At 29.9% G+C, this 25538-nt stretch overlaps 3 protein-coding genes across 4 annotated transcripts in view; 1 reads left to right on the top strand and 2 right to left on the bottom strand.

Moving 5' to 3' along the window:
- Nucleotides 1-25538, top strand: part of LOC129962736 (adenosine receptor A2a-like) — a 382623-nt gene that overhangs the window by 273086 nt on the left and 83999 nt on the right. The window lies entirely within an intron of this gene.
- LOC129962754 (L-cystatin-like) lies at nucleotides 701-8904 on the bottom strand. The gene is made up of 3 exons (XM_056076746.1): nucleotides 8679-8904; nucleotides 3534-3644; nucleotides 701-947 (listed from the first exon to the last, which is right to left on the bottom strand). The coding sequence occupies exons 1-3, from the start codon at nucleotides 8868-8870 to the stop codon at nucleotides 831-833; spliced, it is 420 nt and encodes a 139-aa protein (XP_055932721.1). The 5' UTR covers nucleotides 8871-8904; the 3' UTR covers nucleotides 701-830.
- LOC129962747 (L-cystatin-like) lies at nucleotides 17051-21973 on the bottom strand. The gene is made up of 3 exons (XM_056076733.1): nucleotides 21698-21973; nucleotides 18743-18853; nucleotides 17051-17286 (listed from the first exon to the last, which is right to left on the bottom strand). The coding sequence occupies exons 1-3, from the start codon at nucleotides 21956-21958 to the stop codon at nucleotides 17185-17187; spliced, it is 474 nt and encodes a 157-aa protein (XP_055932708.1). The 5' UTR covers nucleotides 21959-21973; the 3' UTR covers nucleotides 17051-17184.

The following is a 25538-nucleotide window of genomic DNA, read 5'->3' as shown; positions in this document are numbered from 1 at the left end:
TGATTTAAGATAAGGTAGTTGATCTTTTTAAAAATGTTTTTACTTATTGTAATGTAATTAAATACCACACTGGTTCTCACTGTTGCGCAAGTGTAGTAGTAAAGCATATGTGTTTTTCTTGCTTCTAATATAGAAAAGAACTCCCAGACATGCAACGATATTTGTCTCTTCTGTGACATTAGAATGTTAGAACCATTTTTAGGGAAGCGGGAATTTGAAGGCAAATAAAAAATATGAAATGATTTTTTAAATTAAATAAACAATTAAGAAAATAACAGCATAAGAAAAAAATTGTGAATGACTACAACTGTAGGTATATCTAATCATTTTTTTAATCTTAAAACTTTATGTTGTTCAGGTATATTTAACTAAATCTTTACAAACAGTAACAAATAATATGATGAAATTATTTTAAAGTTTCATATTTAAAGAAATTAATAAAAAAAAACTAACATTATGATTGGATAGCAATTTCTTTGTTAAAATTTACCAAATAAAAATGGAATATTTAATTAATATTTTTAATCATTTAATAATTAAATTGTGCAAAATTATTAGAGAACGCGAAATTTGTTCAAAATTTCAAAATGTACCTCAGCACAATGTAGAATAAGTTACAGAACCCCATTTCTATACAATAGACACTATTGGTTAAAAAATTTACTCTTTTTATGAAATTTAGAAAAAGCAAGCAAACACAGTGAGTACCGAAGAATTTTATTAAAAGATCAAACAAACCTATACAGATATTCTTTTTACATTACATGTTTCATATCACACTGCAATTTTACATTTTCTATGTTTTTCTAAGTGTCTTTGACTTCAGTGGCTCATAAGTGATGTTTTAAGAGGTCCTTCTTAGAGGCAAGTATGCATCCAGTGGCCTTAAGTTGATGTTCGCCTTTGAGGTTCACATGAACCGAGACTTGACACTTTTTGTAGGTGCTCTGAAAAAGAAGACAAACATATTGATTTTGAACAGCCTAATCCTTTCGCTAAGGCTTTCGAATGAGTTCAGACTATTCTTCAGCATAATGTAGCGAAAAGACTCATTTCAAATCAAAAAATAAATTTAAATTATTCAATTAAAAATTATTAATGTACCAATATATAAAACTTGTTTTTGATCTTGATCATTTCTATATTTTGTATTTAGCTTATAATTCTTTATCTATTTATCTATTTACGCTATCTACCAATAAGTCATTGGATATCTGCGATAAAAGAGATAAACACAATTTATTCATATTCAATAGTCGATAGAGCCTCCAACTGAGGCAATTACAGCCTCAACCCTCCGGAGCATGCTTTTCACAAGTGTCTGGATGATGGACAGTGGTATTTTCTTGCTTTCGGCTTGGAGAAGACATGTTAAGTTCTTTTCCCGACTTTGGAAGGCTGCTGCACTTCTGAATTCGGCTATCCAATGAGTCCCAGAGGTTTTCTATAGGATTCTAGTCTGGACTCTGGGTAAGCGAGTCCGGTCAGTTCATCCCATTCTCATCATACCTATCCATGGTGGGCTTCTCAACAGGAAAAGTGGCATTTTCATTCTGGAAATAACAATGACCCAACTCGTAAAATTTCCACAGCGTAGGAAGTAAGTTGTTGCCTAAAATAGTGAAGTAGGAGTTGGAGTTGAGCTTACCATGAATTGGGATCAAGGGTCTCAGTCTCTACCACGGGAAACATCTCCAGACCATAATTCCACTTCTGTCAAACATTTTGGAGCATATTCCAAAATTCCTCCATGCATATTCCAAATCCATACTTGATTTATCACTTCAGAGAATCTGTTTCCACTCATTCTATGATCTAATTTCGACATGATTTGCACCAATTCACCCGAGAAGCGCGGTTGGATTTTTCAATACAAATGCTTTTGAGTGGCAGCGCGGTTTGTATTTAGTATTGCGGTTTATATTTTTTAAAACAATCACCCCGAATGCTTGTTGGAGCTCCTGGAGTATATGGGCCATCAGTTTGGTGCGGTTTTTCCGAATTTGTTTGGACAACACGCGTCGGTCTCTATCTGTTAGTTCCGTGGGTCTGACGGTTCGAAGCACATTCCGACAATCACCACTCTCTTTCCACTTCTTAATCACAAACGCCACTGTCGATTTTGGAATGTTTAACTCACCAGATATGTCACTTAAGGATCGGCCATTTCTATGATATCTCACAATTACGCCTTTCTCAAAGTCAGATAGCTCTGCATTTCGAGGTGTCTTGCATGCGACTAATATCACTGATGTTTCTTACACGATATTTAATTACAGGGGGCGTGACGTAGATCAGGACCGCAGATATCCACTTTTACATAGGTATTCAAATACTTATTGGTAAATAATAGTGTGTGTGTGTATATATATATATATATATATTGTTGAATGGCAATAGTCAAATGTAAACAAATCATTATATAGACGTTTCAGATTGTCTCATAGAATGTCTTTACGGTTGTACATAATTCAACGCTTATCTAATTAATGAAGCTGCAAAATATTATTAGAAATGCTCTGGATAGGGATCACCAAAAACTTTATTCACTCAGAGAAATCGATCTAAGTTAAATCGAATGTGAAAACAGACTTAACCATTGTCAGATTGGTAATCGTTATGACTTAACTATGGACGCCGATGAAAAATCTTTCAAATCTATTATCTTGTAGTGAATGTCTATCATAAATCACATATACCTATCATAAATCATATTAGATATCTGTAAACTACAGACTCCGTCGAGGCTATGTGTGACGTAATTGAAGCGCAGCTCATCATCCAGGTATGCTTCTAAAAAAGCTATTCTCTCCTTCTCTTGGGAATGCTCTAGACCACGCTGCCTCGGTGAAGTTCATAGTAAAAATCAAATGCTTAATTTCCATCGTTAAATTGTAAATAAAATTGTTTTTCCAGTAAAACTTTATGCCAGCCGTTTGATACTAAAATTTGACACAAAACTACAGTTTAATAAATTTTGAATGTGCCAATTTAATAAATATGAAAAATGTTGCAAAATTTTGGCACTTTTTTTAAAAGAAATGTTTTTTGCCAGATTTCCAGCAATATATTGTTTTTCCTGAAATTCAAACCGTATTCATTCTTCCATCAAATCTTTAATCAGACGATATTTTTGCATTATCGAGATCTAAAGAAGAAGAATTCTGATTAATATCTGTGTAGTTTGCCAAACAAATAAAAAAGTAAAGCTGCAATATCGGAAAATTTAAAAATAGTTGAACCGAATATTTACATTTTTAATATTGATATAATACAAGGATATTATGGGACTGTTTACATGAAAAAAAATGCATGTATACAAAAAGCGTAAATTAAGACAATTAAAATAACACGGCTACAATAATCAAGCCATTCGATGAAATCAAGAACATAAAGTTACAAAAAAAATTATTGATTTGAAATCAAATATAACCAATGTTCACGGAAAACCAGTTAGTCGCCTAAGGCGACCAGCAAATAAAAAGAATCCTCAGATTCATAACTATACAACTGAAAATGAACAGGTAACTTACGATGCCTTCCTGGATGTCACATTTAGCCACATTTTCATATTGAAATTCGTTCTTCTTGCATTTTGTTCTACCGACGATCACATCCAATTTGTAATTCATACCAGCAACCACCTGCAGGGAAAAAAGAAATAATTTGTGGTGAAAGCTTATAAGACAGTTAACAGCTACGAAACACGAGCAATTGCTTTTGCATTGTGGTCATGTTACTCGGCTGCGAACCACAAGGTCCCATGTTCCATCCTCGCTCATACCAAACCACCTCATTGGTGACCTCGGATGATAAACCTTCAACCTTCGTACAGCTGTTGTGGCGCCATCTACCCACAGCAAACCAAAGTCGTCAAATTCACTTGACGCAGCAACCCAAAGTCGTCACACTCACGTGACGCAGCATCAGCAACCACTCACCCACACACGCTCGCCATAACGCTTGGAGCTGCTCAAATACTCAAATGGGTACAGGCACATTAGACTGAACAGCAAATAAATACATCACCACTCAACAGCCACATCGTTCGCCTCACTGGAGGGAGAGTCTGTGGTGAAAGCTTATAAGCCAGTTAACAGCTACTGTACATGAGCAATTGCTTTTGTATTGTGGTCATGTTACTGCGCTGCGAACTACTAGGTCCCAGGTTCCATCCTCGCTCATACCAATCCGCCACGAATTCAACATGCTTGAAGATTATGTATGCTTTATTATGTGACAAATATAGTGAAATTTAACATCATTCGATTCCTAGAATGAAGAAATATCAATCCCAAGTGACGAACTTCTTTTTATGTGGTCAAACATCAATGAACAATCCTTAGTCCTTAGTTAATCATAACAATTCTTATAACATATCTGTGTCTAAACTCGAAGATTAATCTTTGAATTGTCTTATTTCTACTAATAATAAAGATGAATGTGTGTGAAAGAGTATGAATGCACTGTTACTGAAAAAATCGACCAGTGACCATAACGTCAGAATCCAATACCAAATGCCTAAGTACACATCAGAGCAATTTTTTGAGTTCTGCTGGGAATTAATAAGAATTTTAATTAATAAAATAATTGATGCGAGATGTTAGAATTTTTTTCGCGGTAACATCCACAAGTTTAGTTTAGTTATATTAACATCCCGTTGTAAAGCAAAAGTAGGACTATTTTGGGACGGACTTCGTAACTTTGAACCGCGGTCAGAAGACGAGGCCGACACCTGAGTTGGCACCCCTCTCCACGCCACGCCAGTGGGAGAGCGTTTGGCATGACGGATTTAAAGTGCAACAGATCCCCACACGCGACGGTTCTTTGGTGAAATCGGGTCTTGAACCTGAAACCTTACGGCTCACAAGCCGAGACCTTACCACCAGGCCACCGCGGCCCCTTGACATCGTCCACAAATATTATTGCACATATCGTTTATCGGTGGGTGAATACACTTTTACTAAGACAATCATCCAGCGAACGTAGCGTGATAATTCTAACACTCACTTCCAACGTACATCTCAGAGTAATTTTCAGAAATGTGAGTGGAATTAATAAGAATTTTAATTAATGTCATATATATTAATATCTTTTCTGAATAACACATGACTGATCATTTCACTGTTAAAAAAATTAAAAGTAATCTTTTATAATTTTCAATAACATATTTCATTTTCACAATATATTTCGCTCTGTGGCTGCTATGTGATAATTCCAATACCCACTTCCAATGTACACGTCAGAGCGGTTTTTAGAAATTTGCGCGTCATTAACAAGAATTTAAATTAATAAAAAATAGTGCGAGATATTATCGTTTGTTTCGCAGTAGATTCCAAAAATATTATTTCAAAAGATTGAACTTTATACTATTAATAAAATATGAAAAAATTAAAAGTAATTTTTTCATAACTTGTAACAATACATTTCATTTTCACAGCGTATTTCAGTGAATTGTTACCGGAAAAATCACTCAGTGACTGAAATGTGATTCCAATGTATACTTCAAGGCAATTTCTTGAAATTTGCTCAGAATTCATAAGAATTTTAATTAATAAAAAATTAATGCGAGCCTTTTAGGGTTTTTTTGCAATAATTTTCAAAAATATTATTGTACATGTTATATATTATATATTATCTTTACTCTGTTAATACAAAAGTTTAAGAATAATTTTTTTTCCTAATTTGCAACAAAAATTTCTTTTTCGCGAAATATTTCAATGAATTGTTATCGGAAAAAATCAAAGCGAGATTTCTAATACCCGATTCCAATGTACATCTCAGTGTTATTTCTTGAAATTTGTACAGAACTACACAAGAGTTTTAATTAATAAAGAATAAAATGCGATTTTTTTAGTCTTAATTTTTAGCAATAACTTCTAAAAACATGATCGCACAAAATTGATTTGTATGTCGTTAATAAAATGCAATGAGTTAAAAATAATTATTTATAATTTTTAACTATATATCTCATTTTTGCAAAAAAAAAAAAGAAGAAAAAAAAATTACTGTTTTATCAAACCTTAAATCTTATGATTTTTCTACATTGTTGAAAACTAACATTCTTCTCATTATATGTGCAATTTATATTATGAATCTGTTAGTGAAACTTACGATTAGCATTATTAAGTATTTTATAACTTTATAATGTTGTAAGATTCGATTCTATTAGAACAGTTCGTTTATACAATGCATTGAACAAATGTAGAGTTAATAAAGTAACTCGATTTTATGTCTATCACAATTTAACGATTAAAGATATATTGTAGAGGTAACCATGGCAACAAAGTTATGAAACAGGAAATTTTTCGAGGAATTAGAATAATCAGAATCTACTGCCAACTGGTAGGTCAATAAATATAACTATTTAATAATACACTTTAATTTTTCATGAATATTTCAAATTATCTTTCCCTAATTTCATTCATTAAAATATTTATTGTTGAATATTTTAATCGCTTTTAATATATATTAGATTAAGCATCCATATCTTTAAAAGCATTTTTAGGTTACAGATTAAAACACTATTTTTTACAGTATATTTACGTTTATTACATTATTTTTACTTTTTAATTCTTTATTACATTTAATAATCAACATTTATAAATATTGTAAATGTCTAAAACTAATTTTTTACCCTTACTACTATATGAAACCTTCCATAGGGTATGAAATGAATCATTAATTGAACGCTAAATGCTTGAAACATTATCATTAACTGGCAACTAAATTCCAGAATTATCGTATTATCATCGGCAGCACGCATTTCAAAAAAAGCAGATCAAGGAAGCGAGTAGAAATATCGATTACGGAATTCTGTTTACACACACATGCAGCAACAAATCAAGTTAAACAAAATCATCAAAATAAGAATTATCGGGAGGTTGCTAAGCAACTTTCGAGGATGACTCGTGCAGTGAAAATGTGTCAATATAGTTAAAACCAGGTAGAAATTTCGGCCAAAAGGCAAGATGAAGCGAAATTAAATTAACCGCTTTTAGCAATCAGCAAGTTCACCAGAATAATTGACTACGTAAAATTTTGTTTACATTTTTTGGGGGTTTGCATAATCCTCAATGTCTTCCGCAACAAAATATTTTTAACCCGTTACTGGAGACATGAATTACCCCACGCAGCCAGAGACATAGAGTCAAAAATGTCACCATTGTTATTTTTCTTTTTTGTCTTTTGTAAACAGCACTGGAATTTCTTTTGGAAACACAATTTATTCTGGATATCATGCAGTTACCAAAAATATTAAAACTATTAATATTAAAAATGTCAAATGTTATAATATTAAATGTTGAAAAGATGTTATAAGAAAAACCTCTTAATAAGTATTTATTTCATTTAGATATTACGGAATGACACTAGAGTTAATAACTGTTAGTATTTAATAAACAAAAAGGAAGAATACAATATTTTAAAATATTATTTTAAGAATATTACTATATTCTTTTTGCATTATTCAAAATAAAAGCAGTTTCAGACACATGGAATCAACGACTACATAAATAACAACAAGAACTTTTAAAAAGAATAACTGTGTTATACGCACGGGTTCATACTTAGACTTTTGCCAACATATTGCTGAAAAACAACTTGAAGGTACTGAGGGGATGATTGTGTTCAGGGGCAAAATATCACGTGATAATCAGAGCCAATAAACAACTTGACTCCAGTCTCCAGTTACGAATTAAATTCAAAATTTCAGTATTCATTAACTAGTGCAATTTTGGACTCCTAATACAATTTTGTGAATTTATGCTATAAGCCTCTATAATTTTTTATATTTTTCTCTTTGAATTTGAAGCTAAATTCTGAAATAGAAACGATTAAAATTTAATTAATCATGTAAGGTGTTTACTGAATCAACGTATGTTAGTAAAAAATATATATATAAACAAAAAGAAAAAGTTTTAAATAGAATATATTTCATTATTTAAATAATATATAAGAGGATTATCCAAAACAATTCTTAAAATCAATTAAAATAATCAGGGAGCTTCTTAAAATCAACATAAGAAATAAAAGTGTCAAGCCGAAAGAGCAATAATGTAAAAATATTTAAAAATAGAGGAATTTTTTTTTAAAGAATTCAATTAATTTTTGAAGTGAAACGTTACCTGTAATTGTCATAATATATAAAAAAAAATTGAAAATTTTATTAAAAGCATGTTTTAAAAAGAAGCTTTTTAAATATGAAAAAATAAGCCGAATCTTCACAGTTTGACCTTCAACAAGGTGAGAAAAACAATAGCATAGAAAAATAAAAATAATAATGAAAACGATTTGGGTTTCATTCTTGACAATATATCTTATTAACGCAAATTATTATTATAAATTCTGACTAAAAATATCTTTAAAAGTCAACTAAATACAGATTTAGGAATTTTGAAGTGACTATATTAGTATTGAAGAGATAATTTTTAAGCTTTAAAACGATGTATGAATAATTTTTGTATAGGAATATTCTTGGAAGTTATTGCTAAGTTATTTCCAAAATCTCGCTTCAGTTTTAATTCATTGAAATTCTAATTAAAGCTCTTGAAAATTCTCCCCAAAAGCATATTATTACCTTCTTTCCAAATTCCAAATTTTGTAGTTCCAAAACAAAATGCATGGCACTAACACAAATACACATACATTTTTCTTTATTATTAGTAGAGATATCTTACTTGTTTCTTAGCCTTGACGATCTTAATAAGTTTGTGGTGGTATTTATCGCTAAACTGAGCAGACAGGTTCTTGGCAGCATGGTTGGCAGCAGCCACCACATCCCCATCGTCGACGCTTGCGTTCACCCAGCCACCAGGGATGGCATAAACAGCAAGAGCTACGACTGAAAGCAGTAAGATAAGCTTCAACATATTGGATGCAATTGTCGAAAAGAGTACCGCTTCTATGGACAATTCATGCTTTTATATCTCTGATCAACAGGTGATCTTTCTCAGGTCCTTATCACGTGATCTCGATAAGGTGTTTCATTTGGACAACTTGATAAAATTTGCTCTCGAAGCTATTTGATCTCGAGAAACGCAATCTTTATTTTTCCTGATCTTTTCCTAAGATAATGAAATTAATTTATGCAACTATTTTTTTAAAACGGATGTTTTCTTTTTTTATCAATACTTTACTTAAAGTTCCAAAAAGGACATTATATGATGATACTAAAAATGATAATTTGGAATTTTTTATTATTGTTAGATGTTGGGTTTTGAAAATTGCACAGATTTCTAGAAAAATGGCCTTCTTGATATAGACGCTACTAAGGATAGTGAAGTCAAATGTGGGCCAAATAAAATAAATATCACCAACTGAAAAATTGTTGTTCAAACAATATTTCAAATACGATCTTGGTTCAAATACGAAAATGGTTTTTGATCACTATTCACCTTTTACATGTGAAATTGTACCATTATCATTGCGATTTTCTAAATATTATTTTTTTAATCATAGAATAAACAGAGAAAAAGAAGAAACTGCCATCTATTTTTATAAAACTATGAACAGAATTAAAAATGTTTATCTAATGTAATATTTTTAGATATGTGTAACAAGGCGCACAGCATGCAGTTGAGAAAATTTTAATATAAAGTATGTTTAAATAAAAGAATATTAACAATAATCTTGTATTCGATATTCTGAATTTGACATTTCATTGAAAAATTTATATAAATTTCGGTAATTCAAAAAAAAATTATATTACTCGAAATACTTTCGTAAACAACTTTAAAAGGTTGTAAAAGGTACAATCGAGGTAAAAGCAGCGAAAATTTTATTGAATATTTTATGGATTAATTTCTTTAAGGTATCCGGACACTTTCGGGGTACGTTTTTTAGAAAAACATGGTGTAGACATACTTCCATATTTCTGGGTTTAAGACTATTAAAAATTAGCAATAGAATGTCAATATTTGAAATAAATATTAATAATTTTTGAAAATTGGCATTTAATAGCATAAATTTAAGCAAATTCTTAAAAAACTTCAAATTTTTTACACCAAAAACTATTACTCTCATCCGAACAAAACTTATACCAAAATAAACTTCATATTTTTCTCCACGGAATGAACTTCAAGCGTATGGTTATAATAATAAATACAAATTTTAGAACCAATTGGAGATTTGTGATGAATTTTTTTAGTAAATTTATGACGATATTATTCAATCAGTAGGCTGTAAATTAAAAAATATTCACTCAATCTATATTCTTTTAGTTCATTCTCTAGAAAATAGTATCAAGACAACGTCCAACGATGGAGTTATTTGATTTGAAGTGAGCAAAAAATAAGTAAAAATCAATTTTGAGAAAAATGCCTTTAAAGTATATAGCAACGTGTTTTAATAATAAATTATGTGTGTACGTATTTAAAATTCACCACATTTATAGGCTATACCTCCTTTCTCCTCAGCTTTTAATAATTTTATTTTTTTCTGGTAATTTTTGCATTTGGCAGTGAATGACACTTAGATTCTTTTATTCTGTCTTTGTCGAGTTCAGTAAATGCTCTAACTGAATTTGCAATAGAATACACTCCAACAACCTTAAGGATATTCGGTAATCCTATAAAACCTTCGTTAAAATGTATTACAGACATAAATGCCTTTAATCGGAGCTAAACAAAGACATCTTTAGATACAAATTTCCACAAAACACCGTTGAAACTGTCCTTGGCATTTTGCGTTTTTCAGTGCAAAAATTTTCCGTATTTAAAACCAAATTTGTATTTATACAAATTTTTAACATATTTTTGGCCCTTTAAATCAGTGCTTTAATCGGTGTTATTTAAATGTCCTCTTCCAGTTTACCGATCATTACGAAAATATTAATATCTTGACTTCTAATTGATGCAGAGACAAAAGTAAACCTGTTTTGGATAGTTCAAAGACTGGTCTATCCAATAAAAGATTTTTAAATGCCAGTTTTAGCTAAAATTGACCTTTTCAATGTGTTTACATATCTGCAAAAAATAATAATTTTTCTAATATAAATTACCATTAATATTATCAGTCGTTTAGATATGAACTTATAAACATTGCGACATTTTTTTCGTATCTTTAACTTTCTTTTCTATGAATATTTAAAACGAATAAGTGTCATTGACTAAAGAGGCACGAGTTATCTCTTTCTCTCTACATTATAAGTGTCTTTGTTTACCGTAAAATGAATTGAATGAATAGAGGAATGTAAAATGTAATTGTAAAAATGTAGCAAATGTAAAATTGCGTTATAAATTATTGGGGAAATTCATGCAAATCTAATCATAGTTCTAATTTGTAACACTTCATATATATAAAGTGAAAGTTTACTTTTCTAAGCTTTCAATTTCACTGTTTGTGCATAATTAAATTTAAATCTTTATATTTCCTAATAATAAAAATGAATATGTGTCTGTGTACTGGCATTATAAAGGCCAGAATCATTTTATATGCTTCTAGTTAACATATATTACAGTTATTAAGTTAAAAACAGTTGCATATAAGTTACAGTTATCAAGCTAAACAAATTTAGATGGAAAAAATTTAATCATTTTTCTTGCACACTTTGTGTTCTTGTCACACTTTCTTTGAAAAAATAATAGTAAAGGAAACTCCTTCCTATGAAAGTAGTAAAATATTATGTACCGAAACTCATATTAAGATCAAGGTATAAAAAATAATTCTAGATATATTTTTAAAACAATTTCTAAAATAAGAAATTCTTTGGTCAAAGAGAATTTCAAAAAGAAGAATCCCTCAGTCCAGCATGCAAACGAATCTTCCCTTACAAACTATTTTATCGAATATATCTGTAGGAAACTGAAAACATCCAAAATTGAAAATGCATGACACTCCTGAAATCATATGTTTTTCAGTGCAATGGCAGGTAATCTTGGACATGAGATAGAATTTTTCTCATTTTGTCAAAGAATCAAAATATCCGGATACAAGATATTTGAAGAAAAAAATATTTGTTTTCTCTCGATGTATGCATACTTACATACTGATCTGAAAAATTCTGATACAAAAATACATAAAAATTTGCTGATTCCGTATATTTATTTTCATAAATCTAAAGGAATTGCACTCATTGTACCATTTCCGGAAATTATACAATATAATTAAAATTATTCTAATAACGCTTCTTGCATTTGTGAGATTCTGATTGGTATAGTTAATTTGCATATTGGAGGTGTATATTTCTTTTAAATCATATGTTTTGACAAGCTTTCAGCTTGAAATGATTTCAAAATCAGCCATAATCGGGTGCATATTTTAATTGATGGGAGTTTTGATTATTTACAAAAGAAGCAAAAAAAAATTTTAAATAAATAGCAATTGAAAAAAAAATTTTAATACAATTTGAATCCTCACGCATATGTTTTCCAAAATACATTTTTATTTTAAATTTTAAATTATAATACATAACAAACGATAATTTTACTAAAAATTATCGTTTCTCGGAATTCTTCAATATAGCTTACTTACTGAGCGAAGTTCGTTCCCAATTCTTGAACTTAAACCGAAACATTGACGAGAAACACAAAGGAATCGATGTTAAACTGAATAATATGTTGCATTGTGAAAAAAATACTCCAATTTATAACTATGGAATCTATTACCTTTAATGAATACTTTTTCCACAAGGAAGTTATGTAATGACATTTGTCGGAAATAAGACACTGCAATAGAGTTAAATGAAATTGTAGAAAGCATAGTTACTGCCTGATTAGGGCCATGGCTTTCACCATACGGTGAACTCCATAAACTCTTTGATGGTGTGACTACATTTTTTCACCATCTCATTGATGTCCTTGCTGTCCACCTTTATCCCCATAACCAGAGACGTAATCACGTCGGGTAATATTTAAGGGCACGTGCTCAAATACAGTAAAGGGATTTTCGACAATATTATCCGGAGTAGGGATTGCAATACCGGTATACCGGGATACCGAATACCGATATTTTGTGCCATTTGTGCAATTTTGTAATACCTGTATTCACAAGTTTAAATACCGGTTTTTCGGTATTTACTAGAATTTTTTAAAATTGTCTCCACTATATGTTCAGGGATCGCCAACACAGCAAAATATTATACGTTTTTGTTTTTATGTCTCCTTAATGGGCGAAATTAATTAGCTAATTAATGGTTTAATTAATTGCTTAAATCTAAATTAGCGAAACATGGATTATCCCTGAACGAAGATATGGTATCCATAACGACAAATGGAGCAACAGTTATGAAGAAAGTTGGAAAGTTGATTGGTGCAAATCAGCAATTGTGCTATGGTCATGGAATTCAATTAAGAGTAATAGATGTATTATACCAAAAAAATAAAGAACAGAAGAATCCAAATACTGTGGATATAGAAACTTCGGATTCCGACATTGAAGAGAGTAAGAGTGAGAATGATATTGACAATGAAGATAATGACAATGTAATTGTTGAAGAAGATATTGCTAATGAGGATGAAATATTTACCTATCAAGAATTGCTTCCTATAATTTATAAAGTTCGAAAAATTGTTGTGATATTTAAACGTTTCCCTACAAAAAATGCCATATTACAAAAATATATACTAACTGAAAATAAAACAGAATATATGTTAATAATAGATTCTAAGACGCGTTGAACAGTTTACTCCTAATGATGGAATGATTTTTGAAATTTAGAAATCGAATCCAAAAAGCAATAATCGACTTAAATCTGTAAATTAATTTCTCAGATAATGAATTCGACTTAATATCCAGAACTTTATCAGCTCTACTTCCAATAAAACTGACTATAGAGGCATTATGTCGGAGAGATTTTAATTTATTAACAGCTAATGGAACAATAAATTTCATGTTGCAGTCATGAAAGAACAGCACACATCACTATCTGAAGATTATATATTACATTGAAAAATCGCACAGAAGAAAGGCATACCGAAAAATTAAATGTCTTATGGTATTCACATAATTATAATGATTTTAAAATTGAAAATGAAAAAGAAGAAAAGAAAATAATCAATTCAAATCTGATTAAGTTTATAGTAAATTTTCTTAAAATTTTTTACTTACAAACCTATCCACATTCAGAAGAATTCGGTTCAGTTATCGAAGATTATGATGACACTAATGTCGATAGTGAAAAGGAATTGTCTTTTGAACAAAAATTAGAATTAGCGATAAATAAAAAAAAAAATCAACGAACCAAAATACAGAAATCAGCTATATCCAAAACCATCCGACGAGAAATCGATTTATTTGAAGATGAGGGATTTAGAGGTAAATACTTGGAAAAAGTATATCGCGCATTGCTAACAGTACCAGCAACTAGCGTAGATGCCGAAAGAACGTTTTCGACAGCTGGTCATTTTTGCACAAAATTACGTTCCAGGCTTAATGACAGTACAATTGATGCATTATGTTTTTTAAGATCACATTTCAAAAATTTGTAATAATACTACAGACTAAATAGTGATATTTACAATTTTTTTGTGATTTAAATAAATAAGTTGTTCCTTTACTTTTTTGTGATTCTTTATATACTGTTATAATTTATAAGTTACGTATTATTTTTTGTGATATTTACACTCGCTTATAAAACTGGCAAATAAAACAAAGAACACCTGTGTTTTCTTTCTTTTTCTAAAATTTCTAATACCGGTATTAAAACCGGTATCCCGGTATTAAGATCTAAAAAATACCGAATACCGGTATTGAAATTTTGGTCCGGTATTGCAATCCCTAATCCGGAGATGTAGAAATAAGTATTCTTTTCAAACAAAGGATCAGAATAGAGTGGTACCCGAGGCCAAACCTATATATGATGTCACGATGGCTCTTTGTCAATCAGTCTGCAAAACATTGCTCGCTAATAAATAGTACTTTTTTGTCATGTGAGAACATGATGTTGTTTTGTTTAGGGGGTTTTGAAGCTCGAAATTGCGTTGGCAATGAATAAAGCATATATGGCAAATTTTATCATCATCTTTTAATCGCATATATTTTTACTTGCTTTTACCAATATTGCATTATTATTATGTACGCTTCTTTGAAAGTAGATGCGTTTTTAAAAGGTTGACCTGCTTTTACCAGTATTGCCTTATTATTACGTATGCTTCTTTGACAGCAGATGCGTTTTTAAAAGATAGACGTAGAACTATGGCATCATAGCTGTTATTTCATCTCAAAATCGATCGAGCTCCAAAACTTTGTTAGCAAGATGAAAAAATTGAAAATGAAAGTTTAAAAAATTATATATATATATATATATATAGAGAGAGAGAGAGAGAGAGAGAGAGAGAGAGGGGTGGGAGGGATAAAGACAGATAGAGAAGTCTTGTGATTGTTTCAAACCGGTTTAAACTGGTTAGTGACTTAAATTAATTAAGGCAAATAATGAATTAAAAACTAATAATGTTCCCATGAAATGTTGAAATTCGCTATCGTAGATTTCATTTTAATTTTTCTTTCAAGTTTTTTTTTTTTAATTTTAATTTTTTTTTTATTTATTTATTTTTGCTTTTTGTTGTGCTTGTTATACATATGGCTCTCTGAGCGAGGTACGACTGTATTCTTATTTTTGCAATCATCCATTTGCTGATTTAATTAAATTTGTTAGCATTTCACACGAATATGAATTACGTATATTTACACAACATAAAGAGGTTATCAATCTTCAAATAAAGGCAATGTGAAGAAATTCGTATTTCTATACCTGAACTTTTTAATATGATAATGTTTTAGGATTGATTTGCATATCTTTATTTCATTTTAAAAAAAAATATTCGCAGCTATGATAATGACAGCTTATAGACTAAAAATATGTTTAATGCTCTCGTATGTGTATTCAAAATTAATGAAATAATGAAAAATATTATTTTAAAATGCTTGTATAAATAAATATCGTGAAATATTTATCGAAGAAAGATAAACGTGAGGAAACAAAACTGATACCGCTGAATAACTTATATATAAATAAATATATATATTTAATATTTGGATAAAACTTTAATTAAAATAAGAAAAGGATTTTTTAGTGAAATTTTATGGCACAAGAAGCAACAACCGATTTGTTTTCGAAATTATAACAGTAATCGTCTGCTTTATAGATAACGTAATTAATATAAAGTATGCCAACTGATAGATATTATAATGTTAAAAGCATCTAAAATGTTTTTAAAAAAAATGAAAGTATTAATTCTATGTTATTTTAACAAATTCCCTCGATATTAATATCTTGTACCTCGTGGTATAATTCATGAAAGTATTATAAGTAATAATTGATTAAAAAGGCATCAAACGTCACATTATCGATAAATCTCTCAGTTAAGAATACAAGGAAATACTAAGAAAGAAAGACTATGGTTTACACTTACATTTAACTCCTTTATTTTGCTTTTATTTGCTAATATCAAATATTATTAATATCTTTAAATATAATTCTTTTCGTTAAATATAACATCTTAAATATTCTGATATAAAGAATCTATAAAACTATGCAGCAAGTGATATTTCATTGCAAAGATTGTATGTTTATTATATATCGAACAACAGAAATGTCTGGGTTTTTTTTTCTTTTTTTTTTAAACGTAATAAATAATTTGCATTGAGTTACAATCTATAAAAAATATGTAAATTTATAGAATGCATCATTTTTTAGTTATAACTGAATTTAACGTTATCCAAAAGTCAGCATTGTACAGTTGAAATGATATTATCGATTAAACACATAAATAAGAATTTTAAAAAGTTCTAACAAAAAAAAAAGATTAGGAAAAGACCTATGTTGCTTAATATGAACGTCACATCCACAACATTTTTCTCACATCCATTAAAAGCTCGTACGAAACAATAAAATGTTAGATTCCATTTATCAAAAAACTTCGATGCAAGATGGTTTCCATTAGCTACTGAATTAATATTAATACCTTTTTTCTTTTAATGAATCAATGAAAAACTAAATCATTTTCTTTATGGTGATGTTGTATGGCTTTTTTAAATACTATACCTCTATATTTATTAAAAAATGAAGTGTGAATTATTTTTTTAAAAAATCAACGCATCCATACAAAGAGAGTGGAAAAGAAACAACGAACAGCTTTATTAGAAGAACAATCACATTAACACAATCATCCACATTAGGTGCTCTCTTCTATTCTGTGCGGAAAACTGAGACTTTTCCTAGTTGACTTGCCTCTTCAAGGCAGCTGCTTAAAGATCACTCTTTGAAGCGAGAACGCAGCCAGAGGATACCAACTTGTGGTTTCCAATCAAATCTCTGTAGACCAATACACTGCACTTCTTGTAGGTGCTCTAGAAAACAGAAAGAATAGCTAATTTTCAACCGAATAAACAACTCCTTATTAAGAAAATTGTGAGCTAAAACAATTTAATCAATCTAAAAAAATTTTTAATCTTTTTTTTTTTTTTAATATTTGGTTTTATTTGTGACAAACCAAATTTAGAAAATCGCGTCTCATATCGTATATTATATATTGGTTATTTTAAAATTGGAAAAGCCATGGAGCTTTTAAAAATTCCATTTCAGAAATAGCAAAAAAAATCCGCTCAAATGCTTTTTTGACTGAAGTTTTCATGTCTTTAAATATCATAGAATTTTTTTTTCTGTTTCAGATATTGTTTTTATTATATCGTTTTCGAAAAATGTAATAAGAAAATATTAAAACCATAAAAAAAAAAAAAAAAAAAAAAAAAAAAAAAAATCTCGAGATTTTGAGTTTTTGTGTGTTGAGTTTCTTTTTTTTTTTTTTTTTGTATGTGTATGAACATGTCGAATCAAAAACAGAAGAAGGCTTATGACGAAATTTTGATAATATAATTTTAAATATAAATAATATAATTTTAAACATTTATTAAATTGTTACCTTCTGATATGTATGCTTGATTATTGGTTTGAAAAATATCTGGATAAGAGGAATGTAATCTGATTTTAGAATATTTATGTGAAATTCATTGGAATTATATAATTAAAGAATTAAACTAAAGCATTAAGTAGGTGAAGTAATAGAAAAAGATAATTATAGAATCGATAAAATAATAATATTGATAGGTTCAATAGAATAGGATAGGTTTTTAGATATCAAATAACTAACTTTTCACTTTTAATGAAAGGTGTAAAAGCATTTTATAACACGTTTAGATTTTCGAAATCATTTGCAGTAGAATCAATTAATTCGGGGAAAATATTAATTCACTCAGAATGAATATATAAGTTTAAAAAGTTTTTTTACGACAAATTAATCAAATTAGAGAAAATAAACGTTTAAAGATCAGAGCTGTTTTTGTTCAAGTACAAAAAGTAATTAAATATTAAATATTTGTTTTTTTTATACTAATACAATCAATACAATAATTTATGGTGAAAATTGGCTATCGTCTTTTAAAATTCCTTTCATTCAACTAATAATCTGATTTTAATTAAAAGCAGACGATGAATGATTTTGATATATTTTAATTTTTCTAATCTTACCAATTTATTTAATAAAGGAAATAAGTTTTTAGTTCAAAAATGTTATGCATGAAAGGATTTTAATCCTGTGGTAGTATTTATATAAAATTTCATTTTATTTGGTCTGATTTATATTTACTATTGAAAATAAAGCTAAAGACGAAAAACCTTATATAAAAGCTTATTGCTCTTTTTTTTTCTGACGAATTATAACCTTTTATTCCTGATTAAAAAGGCCCACACACAAAAAAATTATTAAATTCGTCAACAGTGTGCAAAATTTATTTAAATGATACTTACGACGCTATCTTGGAAGTCACAGTCGGAGGAATGTTCGTATTCAACTTCGTCCTTTTTGCAGTTGGTCTTACCGACGATCACATCCAATCTATAGTTCACACCAGCAACCACCTGTAGGACAAAGAAGTCATTCTTTATATAATTTCAATCACAAAAAGCAAACAATAATTAATACTTTCCGTTTATTCATCACATTTTAAAAACATCAAACAATTTCAACAGCTGCTTTGCGAACAATTAAAATTCAGAATGCCTGAACTTAATATTAATGAGAAGCTCACGAAATTCATATTTTTCAATTATAATCAGAAAGCGTTTTATCATTTATTAGATAAATTGCTTTGAATAATATGCTTTATTGCAATAAAGCAATAGTTTCATTACCCAATCGTGTCTTCAAACGATTGGACTTAATTTATTAGATAAAGAAAAAAAAGAATTTTTCTTTTCATTGAAAATTTCTTCTGATATTCACAGTAAAGGCTATAATTTCGAATAAAGAAACAATTATCTGATGAATATGCTGCCTTTTATTATGAAAAAACTTATGATAGCTTCGTTCCAAGATTCTGAAATTAATTCTCATTCTTAAGATCTTTATTTTTGTTGTTCTTAATTAATCTAATAAAGCGGCAAATTGGCTGTTTTATTTTTTATGATGATGAAATATTTTCTCAATAAAAGAAAACTGTTATGATTTGTTGTTAAAGAAAAAAAAGTGTATCATTTATTGTTGCGTAATTATTGATAAAGGAGATTAATTTCGAGATAGTAATTAATTAGTAATCAATTAATATTTTGCAGTTATTGAGAAATATATCTAATTCTTCAGTTTCGGCCATGCATAATTTAGATTTTTTTATTATGAAGAATAGATATCGAAATAGTTATCAATTCTGTTTCTATGAGCGGTGCTTTATAAATTTTAGATGAGGAAAGAAACGTTTTTGCTAGATACGATGCAAAATGTCTTTAGTTAAAGAAAAAGAGATAATTTATAGATAATTTTTCTTAATGAATGTAGTTAAATAATGCCATAACGTTTCTTTTTAAAAAAATTTTAAACATTTGACTCATTTGAATTTTGCAATGTATTTTGCTATAAAACAGCATAATGTATTTTGTTGTAATCATATTGCAAAGATGCCAATTAAGGTTGTAGTACTGTAAAATTGTTGGTGTTTTGTAAGTTATTTGTAAGTATTAAAGTTCGGATATTTGATAAAAATATGCAAATTTAACGTCCTTTTTTAAAGAATTGATACGGTTTCTATAACGAAAAGGTAAAAGAAAATGTATTAAAATCGTAATTTATATCGTTAATTATCACTTACAGTTAAGTAAACTATCCACAAAATAGATATTTTGGAAATAATTTTAAAAAAAGAATACATTTTTTCATTGCAATCCTCGTACAATTACAAGGCAGAAATTCCTAAATACTGGTATGCAAGCTCTAAGGATTCCTCGTTGATCATTTAGGGATAAGTAGAGCCGATAAAGGCGTAAAATACAAAAAAAAATCATTTAAAAGATTTGTCGAGTTTTATTTCGAAAAATAAAGTAAAATAGCGAATAAGCTCTGTTACTTCAACAAACATGAGATTTTATCTATCTTCGCTAAAATATAATTTTTTAAAACTTCAGCTTCATTAAGCAAGTTCAAGGATTCCATTGAAATTGTTAACTTTTTGTCTTCGCTAATTTTCTTTATTAGGACGTAAAACAATTATTTTTACAAAACATAGAATAAAATACAAAATAAAAAATGAATGTACCATATGTCATAAAATTAATTTAAATCACTTGACTCTAAAGTAAGATAACCATAGTATCATTTGGATTAACCTAGAAAAACTAAATTTTAATTAACTGTATCAATGAAATTTCCTTGCACAAAGGGCTCATTGCGAGTAACCTTATCGAAATATTGTGTAATCAAAAGTAAAAGTGACTAATTAAAACATACGAAAATAAATAAAGTTTAACAGTAATAGTAATAGAAGCTGGAAGCTGGTAGATAATGCAGTCTCCTCTTTAGAGACCATATGAGACCATATTCCAATATGATTGCAATGAAAATACACTATTATCTCGAACGGATATGGTAACAACAGAAACAGGATATTTATGATTAGATATGATGTCGTCGGTATATAATAATTGATTCCTTTTGTATAAAATTTGCATAAATATAATAAATAAATAAATTATACAAATATATTTTAGTTTTATTATTATATCAAAAGAACTGTACGACGCAAACGATTTTTTTAACTATGAAATTGAAATATATATTTTTAAAAAAGGCAAACGGATAACTTTCCATGGAATTATTTCCTTGGTATTTGAAATGAAATTTTTTTTAATTCAATTATTCATGCATTTTAATGGATATTTACTTTTAAAATTAAATTCTTTTTGAAACGGGTATTTACAGTAGGCTTGATAGTATAAGCGCAGTTAAATTTTTAATTAATTATAAAAAATATATGAGAAACCCAATTTGTTTTTCTAAAACTTAATTTTATCTTGTTTTATGTTCCTTGAGAAGTTGTGCCCTGACGGATTAACACATGTTTTAAATATTTTAACTCTAAGCTTTATATTTTAACTTAAATTTTTAAAGATAACTTTTCTTATATTATAATTAAATGTTTTTTTTTATTTGTCAAAACAAAATCTTAAATACAATTTTTATATACTATTTTCACCAAACACAAGAATACAGGTACACACTAATGAAATGCAAAATAAATGCAAAAAAAGGACATAAAACAAATAATTTGCATATTATAAAGAATAATTAATTTGATGTACATTGGCATAACTATTGCAAAATTGAAATGATTTTCATGAAATTGAGTTTAAACTTGGAATATGTAAACGAAGGATAATCCATCTTACAGTTTAAAAAAATGGGAAATAAAGATAAAGTTATGAACACTATCACACCTGTTTCTTGGCCTTGAGAACCTTGGCAAGTCTGTGGTGGTAGGGGCCGGCAAATTTCTTGGACAGTCCCTTGGCGGCATATTTCGCAGCAACCACCACATCCTCATCATCAACGTTGGCGTCTTTAAAACCGCCAATTACAGAGCAAGTAGCCAAAGCTACGAGGGTCAGCAAAAAGATAGTCTTCAGCATTTTGAACAAATGAGTATCCTGGCTTGATGAACAGAATAGTGGTGTTTGAATGAAAGGATGAATTTTCATGAAACAGGTGTTTTTAGGAAAGAAGGAGGTCTCGTAGCACGGATCGTAGTCGCTGCTGGCGAAATCGGCAGCACACCTGGTATGTTTGAGCGCTTCCGGCGGTCTTTTAAACGTCGGTGTCGGTTGTGTAATGACCATCGCGGCGGTAAAATTGAGCAATTTTTATAAAAGTTTCTCATCGTCTCCTTTCTTATGTTAAAATGTCTGAGCTGTAAATATAGGCTGTATCTATATTCCATCAAATACATTTTCACTGTCGGTTGCGACCTTTTATTTGTTTTTAAATTCTTATCGCCTTGATGCCTATTATCATTCTCAGAATTTTTCGGCAGAATTTTGCAAAACCTTCTGTAAACATCGATGCCGATGTTGCAGCGATGTTTCCCGGCAAACATTTTAGATTTTCTTGAATATCTTAAAACGACCTCGGTTTTCACACCACAGACTTATATCAAATTAAAGAGTATCAAATTCCTTATATTTCCAATCTTTCATTCTTACAGTTTTAATATTTTTGTAGATAAGGGTTCTAAACTACTTTTTCGTTTTCAATAATATACGACTCCCTGGTTTATCAAATCGGCATGTTCACTTGCATGAAAAATAGCTTTTAAGAATGTGCTTTCACTTAAAAAAATTCATAGTTGGAACACCATTTGTTATTTTTTTATTAATTTTTTACAGTTTCCAACAGTTTGCAGACTCCCTATATATTTGCGATTTTCTCCCCCTAAACGTCGTTTGAGACCCCATGTTGTATCGTGATTCTTTATCCTCATGATGCCTAATATAAGCTGTAAAATACGAATCGTAATCTATACTTATAAATAAAGCTCAATGTGTGTGTGTGTGTGTGTGTGTGTGTGTGTGTGTGTGTGTGTGTGTGTGTGTGTGTGTGTGTTGGCGCTATACAGGCCAAGTCATTTGACATACAGCTACCAAATTTGATACATGCATACCTTAGAGGTCGGGAATGTGCACCTGGGGTCCCTTTTTTTGAATTTTTAATCAGAATTTTAATTTATAATTAAAAACTAACTTTCCCGCTAAAAAATCTTCCATTTTCCCCACCGCCAACTTTTCCGCCAGAAAAATCTTCCATTTTCCCCACCGCCAAATGAGTAAGGCTTCCGTTTTTTTTTCTCCCAACAGTAATGAGGCTAGGGTTAACATTTTTCGGCCGATTATTTCAAACGATTCTGTTTATTTTCTTAATGTTTTATGCATTTAAAATGAAACATTGTTAATTAATCCATGTTTCAGATTCATTCTGAAGTACTTTTGAATTAAAATAACACAGAATAAAGGAAATTAAAAATGTATAATCTGCATAGCGTTACCCCAACTGGCGTAGAAAAATTCATGCATTTGCGTTACCGTAAGTGGCGAAAAAAATTCACGCATGCGCATTGTGTTCTGATTGTTGCCATGGCAACCATTATCAACGGATGATTTTAATTATTTTTAGGTTAGTTGCATGCTTTTGTAAGTAAATTGTATTTATGTTAGTTATATATTTTTTTATATATGCTTATAGTTTCAAGTACATAGTTTTTTAAGTAGTTTTTTTAAACCTGTTTTCGACCGATTATTTTAAACGATTCATTTTATTTTCTTAGTGTTTGGTGCATTTAAAATGAAACATTGTTAATGAATCGATCTGTTCATGATGAATCTGAGAAAAATTTGTTGACAAATTCTTTAGATATTACATAAATTAAGAAAGATATTCTTTAGTGTCCATGAGGTTTAAATGCTCAGTGACTCTGTTTTCAGTAATGATATTACTAAAAAAAGGCTTTGTTTCAGTAAAAAAATATTATTATATTAATTGCAGATTAATCCTTTCCACTTTAGTTCAAAGAATAAATTCTACGGGAGCTAACAGAAAATGAGAGAGATACACATTACGTTATGACTGAAGGCCTTTATAATATTATGAGTGAATTATATGACTATCAAAATTTGAAGTTCTAAAATATTTTGAGGAAGTAGAAGCTATTAAAAGTAGGAGTTACATAAAAAATTTAATTATTAAAATTTATTAGCATCAAGAAAGTTTGAGAAGATTGGTGTTGAGTTTAGATTAATTATATTAGCATTCCATGTAACAGTAATATTATGTCTGTGTTGAGACAGACCTCGCAATTTTGTTGCCTGGTCAAATGATGAAAACTATTCCTGAGCTGGGGTTTCAAATTTCCTCACCCAAATGGGAGGACTTTTGGCTTATAAAGTCAGATTTAACGTGTACTATTCCAGCATATATGGCGTATGTTTAGTAAAATCGAGTTGCGAACCGAGGTCAAAACTTTACTATTGTAATGATTCAGCTTCTTCCCTGTTTGACCATGGTGACGTTTCTTTTCCCACGCTCCGTAATTAGCATCCAGGCAGCAGTATCAGCAATGGCGACGCCCTACCGCAGTGTAAGTGCTTCCAGAAGTGCCAGGTGGTCAGCCCCTTTAAAGTAAGGACATCTGGGCAATTAGTGCGAGTCCAGATAAGGGACCCCACCTGCATTGTATTTGAAACAGATGTAAACCTGCATTCTTTACATTGTGGAGGGTGGCTCCCCAACGGATTCCCACGGTCGACGGTAGACCAGTGAAGTTGCTGCTGAGCGATTATTGGATAACCGGGAAAATGGTCTGATGTGAATGAGGGTGGGAACAGGATTATAAAAATTCCAGGAGATTGGAAGAGAAGGATCGTGGACACTGAAGCAGAAAGCGGAGTGTCCGTCGAGAATTCCACCCGAAAAGTTTCGGTGGATCCCTGGAGCTACGCCTGTTTGCGAGAACGCTACGAGTCGGCTAGCTGTTTCCTTAAGAGGTTTCTCCGAAGTATTCGAAGAACTATCCTTGTTGTGTCGAATAAAAATCATTTAACCTAGAACCCATTTAACCTAGATGATGAACTGTAAATTTATGCAAATAAAGCTGTAAATAAAGAATTTGATCATAACGCTACCTTTTATTGGATCGAGACTTTACACTATAAAGCTACTCAGGCCTAATTCTTTCATTTGATATCAGCATGAATCATTACTGGACAGTTGTTCCGCTGTTTTCTAATTTTATTTACCGGAACGCGAAGATCACAAGAGCATTGACATTTAACAAAAACCATGGAGCATTTCGTATATATTTATAACTTTCTGGAATAGGCAACATGCAAAAGCAAAACAAAATAATCGCCAAAAGATTCATCTGTGGGAATTTCCTCCCTTTAGAATTCCTCAATACATTTTATCAGCTCGACGTTTTTAATAAGAATTACTGCTGTAATATCTTTTCTTTATTCTGGGAGTATCAAAATGTAGCGATTTACAAAATATGGTAAACCATCCACTTCTGACGATCAGATAGTTGGCCAGAATATAATTCATTATAAAAAATGTAGATTAAAACTTTATTCGCAAATAGTATTGTTGCCTTTCTCAGCAAAATATTTTGAACTTCAAATTTTCATAGGTAAATACGAGTTCATATTATTTTAGAAACCTTTTGCCGATCTGCATATTGTGCTATGCATTTCCTTAATTTTCTGTCCATTTGTTTATTTATTCCATTATATA

The sequence above is a fragment of the Argiope bruennichi genome, chromosome 1 (genome assembly GCF_947563725.1).
Source record: "Argiope bruennichi chromosome 1, qqArgBrue1.1, whole genome shotgun sequence".
In the NCBI taxonomy this organism is placed as follows: Eukaryota; Metazoa; Arthropoda; class Arachnida; order Araneae; family Araneidae; genus Argiope; species Argiope bruennichi.
This window is presented reverse-complemented; position numbering and strand designations above follow the sequence as displayed.